The sequence below is a fragment of the Sebastes umbrosus genome, chromosome 6, assembly GCF_015220745.1.
Source record: "Sebastes umbrosus isolate fSebUmb1 chromosome 6, fSebUmb1.pri, whole genome shotgun sequence".
Classification (NCBI taxonomy): Eukaryota; Metazoa; Chordata; class Actinopteri; order Perciformes; family Sebastidae; genus Sebastes; species Sebastes umbrosus.
Window position 1 is genome coordinate 29,338,950 of NC_051274.1, and position 15,696 is coordinate 29,354,645.

At 40.4% G+C, this 15,696-nt stretch overlaps 1 protein-coding gene across 4 annotated transcripts in view; it reads right to left on the reverse strand.

Annotated features, from left to right (window-relative positions):
• The window catches only part of itpr3 (inositol 1,4,5-trisphosphate receptor, type 3), a 64,878-nt gene extending 49,433 nt beyond the window's left edge, over positions 1–15,445 (reverse strand). For 3 of the 4 annotated variants that reach the window (XM_037772634.1, XM_037772633.1, XM_037772632.1), the window contains exons 1-2: positions 14,904–15,444; positions 2,276–2,346 (exon numbers count right to left, since the gene is read on the reverse strand). In XM_037772634.1, coding sequence (XP_037628562.1) covers positions 2,276–2,346; positions 14,904–14,995 — 163 coding nt within the window. In that variant the 5' untranslated portion in view covers positions 14,996–15,444. Of the gene's footprint in view, positions 1–2,275; positions 2,347–14,903 lie in introns of all 4 variants that reach the window. The other variant, XM_037772631.1, reaches the window with a different exon arrangement.
• Positions 15,446–15,696: the final 251 nt, after the last annotated feature.

The window sequence follows — 15,696 nt, forward strand, 5'->3', positions numbered from 1 at the left end:
TTAAGGACTTTATAAATAAATAGCAACCAACGTCAGTCACGTCTCACTGTGATCTACTTGTAAACTAGTTCAACTGCTCGCTGTCCAAAAACCTAAAACAGCACAGAGCAGATGGTGCAGCTGGACTCACATCACTCACACATATCATTTATATTTCATACAGCACTCTGGAGGTTTACATGGGTCCATTTGGTTCTTATAACAAAGACCTGACCCAGGACCTGAATCAGGCCGGGCGTACAGGAGCTGATGATCCCACAGGTGATCAGCAGAGCAGGGGGTAGCAGATGTTTAACTGTGAACTAATCCTGTGTCTATCTCTACATGTTTAAAGACAAATATAACAATATTTTTCATTTCAAAAGTTTAACAACAGGACACAAGATGTCTCCTACTTCGCTAAAATGTCTATTCTGATTGTCTGTGACCTGGAGGCTTCAAGTTTCCAAATCACACTTGTGTGAGTTTCATACTGAGCCCTGATTGGCTCCAAACTAGTGATGTCATAAATCCTGCAGGTACGTCCAGATGTTGAACTGAGATTGAAGGTGAGCTCAGAGAAACTTTCCTCCTTCAGATGATTGTGAACTTTTTTTGACTGAATGGGGCTTTAAACTAACAACTCTGGAGTTTCAATCAGTGATATAAAACTGTCTTTTTGCATCACTTTGTGACCCGCTGCTGTCTGACCTGATTATACTCCATCAAGCACACAATCACTTCCAAACTGAGACTGTAGCAACCAGTGTAACACATCCTGTAGGCCGTAACAACTACTCCTTTTAACCACTTTTACCCGATGGACCCGGTACCAGGTTCAGCTGAGCTGTGTGTTAAAACACTGCCTTTAAAAACTTCATAAAATGCTGTGGTGGTCCTTTATTACGAATTGTTTCTAAAAGACGAGGCATTAACGTTACTAAAACAACAAGTCCAACACTCCAAGTGAATTTTGTCCAAACAATGATTGTTTGGCAATGATTTCAATATTTTAGTTACAAAATCAACACATGAGAAATTGTCTTTTTACTTTATAATATTTTTGACAGTTTTTATATTGAATGTTCATACTTGATTTTGGATTATTTTTTGTAATCTTATTTACGTTGTTATTGATCTTACTTGTTATTATCTAAGTTTCACGTGGTCAAAATTATACAATTTAGTTGTTTATTTTATTGATTTCATACTGTGCACAATGGTAGAATGTGATGATAAACAGGGTAAATGTCATGGTTAAAGGCTCCATTGTGGGCACATCGCCTCCTGTAGTCGATATCAGTAGTATTTTATAGCCAGATTCCCTTTCAAGAGGTAGAAAACCCATTTGGCACACTTTGGGTATCCAAGTGGCCAAATGGGGAGTCAGCCTGGTCCTATCTTACTAAAACCTTTGTAGAATCTATGTGCTTTGTGTTATTTATATCTGCTTTGGCACAGTTGTAGTCGAGGAGTTGCTGAATGAATTCAGTGGCATCTCTGTGGTCGGCATCATTGCTATAATGGTATTATCCACTGTCTAATCTAGAAAACATTTTAGGCGAGGATAAAAATTAAATTTTTTCCTTTGGTTCATCACAATTTACCCAGGCACAGTAACAGTCACGATGTTACTGACACTGGGGATGAATCCTCTGAGGTTGTACCTATCAATAGAGACCAGCATCATGCATATAGACCTGGTAGTTGTGGAGCTATTTTGATTTATTTTGGGTATGTCTGTCTAGGCGAACCACACCTTCAGCACCTCAACATGGCGACGTCTGATCCGGCAGCTCACAGCTAACGATGCTAACAGCGCTAAAAGTTTTCCACGCTTCCACAACGACGTCGGTCGAGACGGCGTTATGAGCTGTAAACAGCCCTAAAAACAGCATCAGAAAACTCAGATTTCTATAGTTTTGCCTGTCAATAAGTGTGAGAATAAAGACACATTCCTGTCCTGCAGCCAGCTGTAACGGCTGTTCTTGAGAACTTCAAACCTCAAAATGATGAAACTGTTTATTTAGCAGAGATTTAATTAATACAGGTTCCACCGTACGAACCAGTCATGATGTAGGGATTACTTATAACTAAATATTTATTCCAACTAACTTCCTGGTGGAACTGTTTTGTATCTGACTGACGCAACTGACAAAACTACTTTCTAATATACGACCTGCTGGATTTGTGAACAGTTACAAATCAGTAACAGCAGATCGATTGGTGATCAGAAAAATAAATATTTAATAATTGGTATTCATATTAACACAAACACACACACACGTGGTCTTACCTCTGAACTTCTTTGGAGGAGTCTCCAAATCTCCAGCAGCTGGTTCGACCACACAGCGGTCATCTACCAACCTGCAGACAAAAACCAAAGAAGAAGATCATTAATCAATTAATCAAGAACATATCCAGCAGGTGAAAATAACCTTTTGTTGCAGTCCTACTTTCAACTGCATCACAACAGCTGTGAGAAAAAAATTAAACACATAAGACAAAAGTATTGTTTGCTTGTTACAAACTCTTCTCTGCTCTCAGCCCTGTCTCCAAAAAATCACAGTCCCATACAACAAAACTGCATCGTCATTTAGGTTTCAAAGGAAACTCCTGGATTACTTTAGTTTTTCTGACGTATCACAAATACGTTTCTAATCAAAGTCCGCAGAAGTCCTCATAGGAAGGAGGTCGGAGTGGTGGGTGGGTCAAATCATGGACAGTATATAAGAAGTGGTTTGTTGTGTTATTTGTTCGTGGTGGTTTGTGGACTTTGAAGCCTCGAGTTCAGCATTTTGGCCGTCGTCATCTTGTTTTTTTGCAACCAGAAGACACACGAGAGGGAGGAGTTAAGTATAACCGGGTTTAACTTTAGTAAAATTACACCAGAAGTAAGTGGAAAATGTGTATTTGCGTTTGCCTGTGTATGTGTGTGCTTGTGTGTATGTGTGTGTGTGTGTGTGTGTGTGTGTGTGTGTGCGTGCGTGTGCGTGTGTGGTCATTAGAGTAAATCTCTCTAACCATCAGTGTTTAGTCAACAGAGGGTCTCAATAGTGACACACACACCTGGCGTCCAGCCGTATGTAGGTAATGTGTGTATGAATGGACAGGTAATCCTGCTGACTGCAGACTGTCTGAGATTCAACAGGTGTGTGCGCGCGTGTGTGTGTGTGTGTGTGTATGTGTATGTGTGTGTGTGTGTGTGTGTGTGTGTGTGTGTGAGTGTGCGTGTGCGTGTGCGTGTGTGTTATTCTGTTGATCCTCCGGCTGGTTTTCTTTCGTCTGAACCAGAGCAGGAGAATAAAAATTTGACTTTTTCTGTGAAGTAGACAACGCTTCACCATCTTTAATTTCACAATAATTTACCTTCCCCAAATAATACTTATCTTTATTGAATAGAGCCTGAACGCATCATAATGTAAATGATTTAAACACAGATTTGTTGTTCACAATGTAGCAGAGAAAAATTATTTTGGTCACCTGGACGCATCGATAGTGAGTTTAACAGTCTACCTATGGTGCCGTCAGGTATCCACATGTTTACATATTACGTTGGTTTAAGAACAGCGTGATGTAATGTGTGTTTAGCGAGCGAGTTGTCAAGCGACAGAGAGAGAGAGAGGGAGAGATGCGCTCAGATCAGCTGTTTGACGATCAGTGGAGCAGAGAAATTAGCGATAAAGTTTTCTCGTGTTATTAAATGTACAGTAGTGTCACACACACACACAGACTTTTTGCTCTCCCCACTTGTGAAATGAATCTGGCGCCGTGTTCAGGATTCGGCATCTTACCGAGGACCAGGGGAGACAGGTGGTGGAGCGGTATGCCGGTCGGGTTTGGTCTGGGCCGTTCAGATCCGGGTACAGGTGTAACGGGCACCGCAGCAATATTCTTGATGTAAAAACAATCAATAGTTCTCCTCATTTTGAGTTAGCGGTATGTTTTATGGATGTGATGTTGCTGGAGAAGGCTAAATGTCAGCTGCACCGGTGCACCCAATGAAAACATTTAGTCCCATATGTAACCTTTATTCCTCTATCTTTATCACATTTTTTTAAATGTCTTGACTTTCCAAAAAATGTCCTATTTTTTCCATCTATTCTCCCTCTATTGTTCCTGTTTTCTTTCTTCACCTCTTTTTCTTTTTCTCCTTATTCCTACGTCTTTCCTCTTCCTCTCTTCCTTTCTTTCTTTCTTTCTTTAAAATATCTTCACTTTCCAAAACATGTCTCCATTTTCCAAAACGTTCTTTTTCTCATTTCTTTTCTGTCTCTTGTGTCTCTTTTGATTTAGTTTTCCCCTTCCTCCCACTTTTCTTCCTCTCGGTCTTTCTTTCTTCTCCGACCGCCCACAGCGTCCGCCATCACTAAAGCAGCCACTCACTTCTTTTGTCTGACTGCCAGGTGTGTCCCAGGTGTGTGCTGCTGATTGCTGCATTCACCGGACTGTCAGTCTCTCACACACACACACACACGCACACACTCTCTCTCAGGTATGTTGACTCAGTGACTAACACGTTGCTCAGCTGGCCTGTTTCACATTATTAAAACTGATTCACAGAAATCACAACCTCAACATCTGTTTCTTGTCAGAGGTAATCTGTCCAACGTCTCATTAACAGCTCCTTACTTCTGTCTTTGTCCCGTCTCTATTTCTAGTTTGTCTTCCCTTCTGTCTCTAACAGTTTGCTTTCATTATATCTCCAAAGACTAAAACAGATCTAGTTAAACGACTGGATGAAGCTGTGAGGACAACCTCACCATCAGCTCACCATTAGCTCCATCACTAAGGAGCTCTGTTTAAAGGGAACAGTAAAACTCTGAGCAACACGTGTTAGCAATCATTCACTTACAGTTTTCTTGTAAACAAACAAACAAACAACTTGTTTGCATTCAGTGTTTCTCACCGAAACGATTTGGTGCATTCTTGAGCTCTGACAAATGTGCACTTCCTTCCTCATAAAACATCTGCAAAGCTGATTGTTTTAAGCATCCTGCATTGTTTACAACCAGGTTAACTAGCTAGCAGCCTTCTTCTTCTTCTTTGTTGGTGCATTACAACCTCCTGCACCTTAAAGTCCCCCTCCTCCAGCCAATTTTATTTCCTGTTTTTTGGTTAACGTTCTTTCTCAAACAGAGAATGTGGGGGTGGTTAATAGTCAGACGTAATTCATTACCATGGCAACCAGATTGCATAATTTTTCAACCCAGTTCAGATTAATTTACTGTTAATCAGACCACAAATGAGACAAGAATCAGCACAACACACAGACTGTCTCTCTCTTGCTATCTTCTTTACCGTCTCCTCCTAGCGAGGCGGCCGTCTGGCTGCTGCTGCACCGAGGAGCTGCACCGCCGCACGCCGGTCACAGCGCACCGGAGGACGGATAGACATGTTGCCGAGGTTCGCCGTTTGTTTCGGGACGTTTTGGAGGTGCACCGACCACCAGCACCAGCCGCTCTCGCCTCAGCTCCAGCACCGACACCACAAACCTCCGGTATCGGCTGCTTTCCATTAATTTATCTCCAGCAGGAGGAGACGGTAAAGAAGAGAGCGAGTGAGAGAGACAGTTCATTCTGCCGGTTTGATTTTGTGTAATTCACTGCGTTGATTTCACCCGTTCACCGCACACACAAATTCCATTGTGAATATAAACACACTAAACTAAGGTGGAGGAAACTAAAAATAAAATGAAACCCCTCAAACGAGCATGAGTGAACCTGCAGCTTGGAGGATGACCTTTGACCTGCAGCTTCTCCTATAGTCAGACGTCATATTCCCATTTCACCAACAACCTTATTTTTTTTAACTTAGCACAAAATTAAGTTATTTGTCAAAAAAAATTGGCAAACTGTGGCTTATCAACTTATAATGGAAATGACTCAAATAAATATGAAATATCACAGAAATGTCAAAATACACTGGAGGGGGGCTTTAAGAGTGGTATGCTGTTATGATTTGTTGCTGTCATGTGACTCATTTCTGTGTCCTCTCTCTAAAGGTTTACTCTCTGTAAAATGTGGTTTGTTTTTTTCATCCTGTTCCTCCTCCCCCTCCTCCTCCTTCCTTCCACCGGCAGAACAAACAGATTTGAATATGGTTTTGTGTATCTGAATAAGTGCAGGTGTTTTCCATCTCAACTGCCCGTCAGTCACAGACTGAACCTGCAGGACGAGACAGAACCAGAGCCGAGACTCACATCTGAGCTGCATCTTATCCAAAGATGAATACGATTTTAAAAGTACAAGAGGTGGACACATTAATATGAATACTAATAGGTTTTAGTATTGTATGCATGTCGATCAAAGGACTGCAGACAGAGACAACGTGTGACAAGTGACAGCAGAGTGAATGGATGAAAAGAGAGATGCATCCTCGCATTGAAAGTAATTCCTTCCACAGTTCAACTCAAACTCAAACAAACCACAAAGTCGCCTCTAGAAGTCTAAATAAAAACTTTTGTTTGCATTTTAAGTTGAACTTGATATTCTATTTTAGCTTGTTTTTTATTTAATTTGACTCTTTAAAAACCTATTAATGTGTGTGTTTTATTGCCTCGTCATGTTGCTTGTCTCACGTAAAGCACTCTGAATTGCCTTCTATAGTTGTGCAAATAAATTAGCCTGAAACATCAGACAGATATTTGACTATTTGACCAGAGACTCTGACTCAGTGGTGGCCTAAAGCTTTGTTTATGGTCGCCGTAGTGAAGCCGACGCAGAAAATTGCGCCATTGGCACAAAGGCTCCGCAAGTTGTCGCGGTGGTTTGTCATGCACCTCTGAATTTTTATAACTACGCGCCGACTGCGCAAGCTGCGCTCCGGTTTCAACATGGACGCCTTCAAGGGAAGACTGGCCGAGCAGGTTGGCCTGTACAGACATCTCTACGACTGTTCACTGAGAGACCACAGGGACAGCCACATGACATTAAACTCTTGAAGAGAAACAGGCAACACACTGGAGAAAGACTAGGCTCTTTTGCTGTGGAAGAATATCAGAGATCATTTTGTAAAAGCTAAAAAAAAAGGTCTCATGGAAAGAGTGGCGACCCGAGGGGAAGCACTGAGAGACTTGGAGGTAAGCGACAGTAATAATTACAGACACAAATGCAATGTTTGACGGTATGTCGGTGTTTACCACTCGTTGACTTCTTGCTTATCCACATAATGTTTTGTTTGTACACCTCCTGGCGTTTCGGAGAATACTGCAATGAACAACGCGCTGAGCATAAACGCCTCTGGGTATGCTTGTAGCGTGTACGCCATCTACGGAGACCCGCGCCACAATGTCTCGCGCGAGTATAAACAAAGCTTAGAGGTTAGAAAAGCGAGCTTGTGACCTGAGGGTCGTCGTTTCACTCCCCCCAGACCGGCAGGATAAATCTGGGTGGAGAAAGTTAATAAGCAGCGCTTGACCCTCCCTCATTACCACCTGTAACCCCAGACCGATGCAGTGGAGCTGCTTGATGGTTGTACTGGGCTGGTTGTACTGGGCAGCTTTCAGGTGAGAATGTGTAACTGAGTGAATGTGATCGGGGCGTTCCTGAAAAAGAGAGCATTCCTGTATAAATAAAGGTGAAAAATAAAATAAAACCTTTCAGCTGTCAGCAGTGATATGATCCTCGTATCAACATTTATTCACTGCTGGGAAGCAGACAGGGATCACAGAGGTCTAATCTTCCAGGGAAGGGAACGAGGAAGGTAGAGAAGTCGTTTTATGTGCTGAAATGTGTCTCCAGCTTGTTTGTATGTCAATATTCGGTGTGGATTAACATGTATTAGAAGTGAAGAGCAGAAACCTCTAAGCTCCCTGTTTGAATCCTGTTTGTTTTGATGCCGCAGAATTTGACTGTAAGGAAACCAGCAGGTTCATCCACTCACATGTCTCTCTCTCTCTCCCATGGCAGATATTCACTATTCAAATGTCTCTCTCGCAGTCTATCGCTGGCAGTAAACTCCGATAAACACAAACTGTAAGTAAACACTCACTGAGAGTCGAAGGCAAGTTGTCAGTTAAAATGTTTCCCACATGGCCATAAAGTATATGGACAGATGCATATGTGTGCCATCTGGCTGTAACAGCCAGATTAGTGATGGACGTTCATCTCCTTATGGAGCTGACTTCCAACATAAACACTGTTGTTGCTGTATTGTTCAGGTGTCCACTTACTTTTACTGTCTGGAGACGTCCACTCCTTATGTGCGTATTAATATGAATGTGTATTTTTTCTATTATTATTATTATTACTATTATTATTTAATTTTTATATTTAAATATAAATTCATTTAAAACAAATTTGTATTATTATTATTATAAATAATAATATGTATGTTTATGTTATAATATATATATATGCATTTTGTCTATTATTATTATTACATTTTTATTGTTTTCATTTAAAACAAATTTGTACTTTTTTTATAAATAATAATATGTATGTATTTTTTCTATTATTATTATTATTATTATTTAATTTGTATTATATTCATTTAAAACAAATTTGTATTATTATTATTTTTATAAATAATATGTATGTTATAATATGTATGTATTTTTCTATTATTATTACATTTTATTATATTCATTTAAAACACATTTTTATTATTACATTTTTTATAAATTAAATATGTATTGTCAGACAAATATCTGTAGTCAGAGAGAAACAAACGAGAGCAGAAGTGAATAAAGTACCGAAGGATTTTTCACAAAAACTAGAGAAGAACAAACATTTAGAAATATCACAGAGAAACATCTAAATAAAATCTGAATACAGACTCATGCTGCAGTCTTCCTTTAGCCTCTTTCACACAGCCTGCTCACCGTTCTGTATAAAAGGTTTGAACACAGAATGAGAGGACAGAGTTGTTCTGCTGTTAAGCCGTCAGCTCTTCTTCTCTTTGTGATTTTATTGCGGTTTTTATTGTTTGATAAACGGGCGGAGGAATCTCAAGGAAGTGCTAGATTATTTACTTTTATCATGTTAATATTTATCATGGTCACCAACTCAGATTAGTGTGTGAGCACGCTAAATAAACACCCGGTGCTAATGAAAGTCATCGGTTCTGCAGGTATTTGGTCCTGATCTAAACGTACGGCTGAAGCTGACAGGAAGCAGTTTTAGAGGAATCCTGAAGTGTTGGACATGTGTACATTCTGACCAATAGGTGGCGCTAGAGGAAAAGTCAGAGGATCACCAACCATCATCTGGACACATAAACATCTAAACCAAATTTCACGTCAATCCATCCAACAGTTGAGATTATTTCACTCTGGACCGAACGTGTTGGACCCAATGACATTTCCCTCCATACAGCTGTTAGCGTATGACGCTAGTGTGGCTAAAAATGGTGACCCATTGTTCTATTGAGATCAATGGGAGCCAGTGAAAGTCAGCAAGTGAAGCTAAAGGCTACAGAGAAGCTGTAAAGGTCAAGATTGAGTCAAATACACCAGAGTGGGTGTAAGACCACAGTACAGGAAACACACACACTGGCACTGTGGAAATCTCTCCTGGACATACAACCACTTCCTTTTCCTGCCATACAACCACACATAGCTGCCACTTTCTCTCTCTCTGTGTGTTAAAGGTTGGATTCTGGACAGAACAACGTCGGAGAAAGTTACTGTTGGAGCCATGTTTGCATTGTGTTCATTATATACGTATGTCTGTATAATATATGAAGCAGTGTGTGTCCACTTGTAGTAATTAGTAGTACTTGTAGTATGGGGAAAGTACAAATAGGTGAATCAGTGAAAACAGAAGAAGTGAAACTCAGTTGATATTTACATTGCAACGTCAGCGCCCAGCAGCAGAGCTACGCTTCCGCCATTTTGGACTGAAAGCAACCAGCGGACGCCAGTAAAACGTCCGCCTACAAAGTGCCGTACAAAAGTAAAACTAAATCATTCTATTCTATTGTCATATTTAATGTCTCTACTGAAATGTTCTGTGTTGAACAATAAAATCATTCTAAATATGCATACTATTATAACTATTTATTTATTAAACGTTTTTGCCCGGCTGCTTCCCAGAGGAGCATAAAGTGAGCGATGGACATACATGGAAAGTTAGAAAAATCCAGCACACAGATTTTGAGAGCAATCTCACACTTTTCTACGTCAAGGATCCAAAATCGATGTCCAATAGACCACAGACCATGGACTTATAAGAGGTTGTGTCCTGTGATTTTGCCCTGCGTGTTAGTAAATAGCCTACAACTACATTAAATTCTGTTGATGTCATGCCACTAGCACTACTAGCTACTGGCCGATAGTCGGTTGTTTGGGAACAGAGACGTTAATACATCCACCACAGTACAGACTTACAGCATACAGCCCATGGGTGTATTATAAGATAATAAAAGTGATGAATTACTGCCAATATATTCATTATTACAGCCGCATACAGCTAGCAGGAAGCTGGCAGAACCAGATATGTCACATGAGCGTGCAGGGCGATACAGTCCCGTGGGTCTGATGTTTATAATGCCGAGGAAAATAACTCTGGATTTAGCTATTAGTTCATTTTACAACTTCTAATACATAATGATTTAAATGAGGGCTATTTAAGTGTTCCTACTGGGAAGTTGATTTACCTAAAAAAAAATGATTTACATACGTCTCTTTATACATCCATGGCCACAGACTCATTGGCGGCAGCGCTGTTGTCAAAAAAGCACCAGAGTTTCGTCTCTTTGCTTCTGGAGTCTTTGGCTGTACTTTAGTCTAGACCATATATTTTATATATTATACCTGCACCGCCTGCTATATCAAGCTAAACTGCATTTCACTGTCTCAGTACCTTGACTCTGTGCAATGACAATAAAGTTGAATCTGATATAATCAATATGGAAAACACCAAAAAACATAATAAGAATCTGATTTTGAGTGTAACTTCCTGCAGATAAACATCAGTAATAAGACGTGTGTTCAGTGCAGTAAAATGTCTGTAAAACATACAGTCAGTTCTCAGAGGGTTCGTGTACAAATACCACAGACCGGACTTCTACACAGAAACCACACTGTAGAGAAAACACCACACAGTGCGATAAGTAGACCGTGAGACTGAGTCTATGTAGCAGTATGATTCAGGGGGTGGACACAATAATGTGAACATTATGAAGCCAACTGATTCAACACATCCTTAAAGTCTTTTCTTTTTCTTAAATCCAGAGCAAGATGGCGGCAGGCCGTGAAGTGCAAGTGAACACTTGTTTTTAGTAATCTAAACAACCGCACCCATCATAAGTACTATACTTACAGCTGTGAACTGAGAAGCACTGGCAGCTTTCCAGGACACATGTCGACGAGATATTTACACTAGTGACGTTGCAGCATCTCGGTGCACTGATCTGCTTTCAGACCGAACCGGTTTGGTCCGGTTCAGTCGAGCTCTGATGACCAAACACAGTGTTTCCCAAAATCCATTTTACCATTTTTTTATCCTTAATCTTGTACCGAGCCGTGACTCCTAAACTGAGTCATGAACCGAGCCGTGACGCCTGTGTACCGTTACACTCCTGATGATAACGCACATGTTATCATGCGTGTGCAGGATTTTCCAGGCAGCTAAAACAAGTGATAGTTGAGTTGAGCCGATATAGTCGGTCTCTTTGGTGTTGTTACACAACGTCATACTGTCATTCGATTGAAGCGGGCACTTATAACAGATCAATATCACCATGCTAACAGCCAGTTTGGAGCACACACCTGTTCAGGTCTGAACCATGTGGATGTGGTCACCTGTTCACTGTGATCTCAGCGCTCCGTAATGTTACTCTGAACCACAAACTAGTCAGACGACCAGAGCCGAAACATTTAATCATTAAACAATTAGCTGCAACTATTTTCAGAGTCAGAATCAGAAATACTTTATTGATCCCCGGGGGGAAATCAGTCACTCATTTTAATAATCATTACCTGATTCAGCTTCTCAGATGTGAGTTTTGGTTGTTTTTATTCGTCTTGTGTGAAAACAGACTGAATATCTTCGGCTTTTCGACAAAACAAGACGCCACTTTGGGATTTAAGAGACTGTGATGGGAGTTTTGTTTTACTTACTTATCATCGATAACCAATTTTTTTTCTCCAACAATTGATTATGTGTTTGCATATTTATTTAACATCTAGGAACGCACACATTTACATTATTATGTATTATTCCAATAATTCAAAGCCAAATTGCTTTAATTGCCTTAACAAGCACAGCATCTACACACTCAGTAGGCGGTTGTATACACCTTTAAAGTTGGTTTATGATCCGCCAATAAACACAGACGAGAAGAAGAAAAAGACGAAGACGAAAAAGAAGAAGAAGAAAAAGAAGAAGCGCAGCACACTGACTAGAAAGCCAAACATGTTGTTACCAGTGTGAATTCTTTTCATAGTTTCAGAGGAAGACAACACGATTGCAATTTGCACAAAAAGTTTTTTGATGCACTTTACTAGAAAACCATAAATGAACATTTGAAGAGTCAGAACTGTACTCTGTTTTGTTGTAACAGTGATGTCAGTTAGATCTGGTTAGAGCCATAGAATATTAAATCATCCATCTTTGCCCACCACGTCTTAGCCTTTCTTACCCTCAGGTGTGCATAATATACTACAGGTTATGAACTTATCTTTAATCTCTGCTACAGGGCTAACAGTGTGCAACTAACTGCTAACGCCAACAAACGACTAGCTTCCACCACCACAGCTGAGACTCCAACACAAACTCCACAGCGCAAAAAAAAAAACAAAGTTATATCTGGTGAAACCTGTCTGTGAAATAGAAATGTGACCGACGTCGGCAGGAACACTAGGATCAACATCGGCCTTTGATTCATGGAGGGACCTTTGTTTGGGAACAAACATTACTGCCAAGCATGTGAAATATATAGCGACATCGTGGTTTTAGCTGTCAATCAGTCTCGTGTGGATCGCCTCACTGTTTTGATTAATGCTCGCTCGCGTCTATGTAGTGCGAGCAACAGGACACGCACGCACTACCTGAATGTGAGTGAGCATCTGTCAAAACAGTGAGGCCAAACACATCAGCTAAAACCACAACATCACTCTTTATTTTATTATATTAATGTTAGCTGACCAGACGGAGGTGTCTCCATGAATCAATGCTGATCCTAGTGTTGGCTTTTCCTGCCTCAGCCTCATGACCGCGGTCGGAGGGAACAGGGGAGACACCGGCACCCGGTCAGAGACGATAACGTAACTCGCTGCGGAGCCCCGTCACTTCACAACACACGGGAAACCTCTGTTGGCCTGGAGGAGCTGCAGCATTTATTTCTGCACAAACGTCCACTGTACATTCACTAGATATTCTCAGAGCTAAACTAACTCTCCTGCAGTGTGTAGTGTGCGCGCATGCACGTGAGAGTGGAGCGAGAGAGCGAGAGAGCGAGAGAGCGAGAGAGCGAGAACGCGCGCGGTGTGTGAGTGAAGGCAAGCAGGCAGAGGAGCAGAGACTCCGGTCCTGTAGACCAAAGCTACGATCTCCCCCACGTCCTCCGACCGCGGCCAACACTGTTTTGCAAGACGGGCTTCACTAGATATAACTTTGCGGTTTTGGTGCTTCCGTGTAGTTTGTGTTGGAGTCTGAGTCTGAACAGCGAAGCCACACGCGAGCGCGCATGGGACACCGACCCGGATTGATTTATACATGTAAGAAGTTACAAACAGTCCCTTTAACGCAAATTACGATTTTTCAGTTTTAAAGCTGCAGTGAAGATACTGATATCATATGATGCCAAATCTCCCTTTAAGGTACATTTTGAACATATAGAAAATGTGTGATTAATATGCGATTACTCAGGATTAGCTATGATGATCATACGATTAAATATTTTAATCGATTGACAGCCCTACTTTAAATGTCTTGTTTTGTCAGATATTCACTTTAATATAATATAAAACAGAAAAAATTTGCATGAACCCTTGGCCTACTATTTATTTAACAATAACTCAATTATCAAAATAGTTGGCGATTTTTTTTCTGTGGATCAACTATAATCGATTAGTTGACTAATCTTTGCAGCTCTAGTAGATTCAGGTACATTTAAAACAGACATATAATGATTAATATCCTGGTTAATAAATGTGCCTTTAAGGGATAAAACAACAGATTTAGATTCTGAGTGGAGCTTTTACATGAATAAATAATGAGTTTCCTGACTGACTTCTTCTGGGAGTTGATATTATATATTGAAGTACATATTTAAGAACATATTAAAGTACATATTAAAGTACACATTGAAGTAAATATTAAAGTACATATTAAAGTACTTATTGAAGTAAATATTAAAGTAAATATTGAAGTACATATTGAAGTACATATTAAACTACATATTAAAGTACATATTAAACTACATATTAACGTAAATATTAAACTACATATTAAAGTACATATTGAAGTACATATTAAAGTACATATTAAAGTAAATATTAAAATACATATTAAAATAAATATTAAATTACATATTAAAGTAAATATTGAAGTACATATTAAACTACATATTAAAGTAAATATTGAAGTATAAAGTACATATTACAGTACATATTGAAGTACATATTAAAGTAAATATTAAAATACATATTGAGTTGGAAATGACATGAGAATGTAAGGAATAATGGAAGTGTAACTCCCAAACATGAGTCCTGTATGTGTTGTTCCATTTGTTTGTGGGTTTGGATGTGTAAATGCCCATATGTTGTTGATATGTGTATTACCTTGAAAAACATCAATAAAAACTAAAGTGAAAAAAGAAAAAGTACATATTGAAGTACATATTAAAGTACATATTAAAGTACATATTGAAGTACACATAGGTAACCAGTTTCACAGGAAGCACGTGCATGAGGACTACCACAGTGTCTCCCAGTGACAGTGTCTCAGAGCCAGCAGACCTATAGAGCTGTAACTCACCCCAGGGTGCTGATGAAGCCGTTGACGGTTCCCTCGGCGTACAGGGACACGATATCCCCGATGTGGAGGAAACTGGAGGCAGAGTCCGACATCCTGCTGCTGGTTCAGGATCCTCCAGTATACAGAAGCAAGCAAACAGGTAGTAGAGACACTTTCTACTCCTTCTTTTAACCTCCTTTATGTGTCCTCCTTTATCTCTCTCTGTGTGTGAGCGTCAGAAAACTCCACAGACACTTCCTCTCATGCAGCAGCTGGAGGAGTAAATAAAGAAGAAAAGCTCTTTATGCATTCAACCTGCAGTCAGTCAACTTGTTCAGTCCGCCTCCTCTCAGGCACTGCCGGGTTCTGCATGACAGCAAACTGGAAAAACCTCTGAAGAAGTTGAAGAAGCTGAAGAAGTTGTTGGGCGGATTAAAATCTGGAGAGTTCCTGCAGAGCTCCTCACATACAGTATCACACACAGCTGGTTGCAGATGAGTGGTCTATATGAGTGTGAGAGGTATAGAGACACAACACTGTACTGTTCCCTCCCTCTGTCAGTGTCACTGTGTGTGTGGGGGGGCGTGCATGTGCGCGCTCACGCCCAAGACTCTGGTGTTATAGAAACCAGGAAGTGAGTCGAGGTGTCGATAAGAGGCTGACAGACAGCTTCGAGAAAGAACAACCGCCTCGGGGACAAACACACACATGCACACACATGCATACACGCACACACATGCACACACATGCATACACACACATCCACACACATGCACACACAGACACACACATGCACACACACACACACGCACAC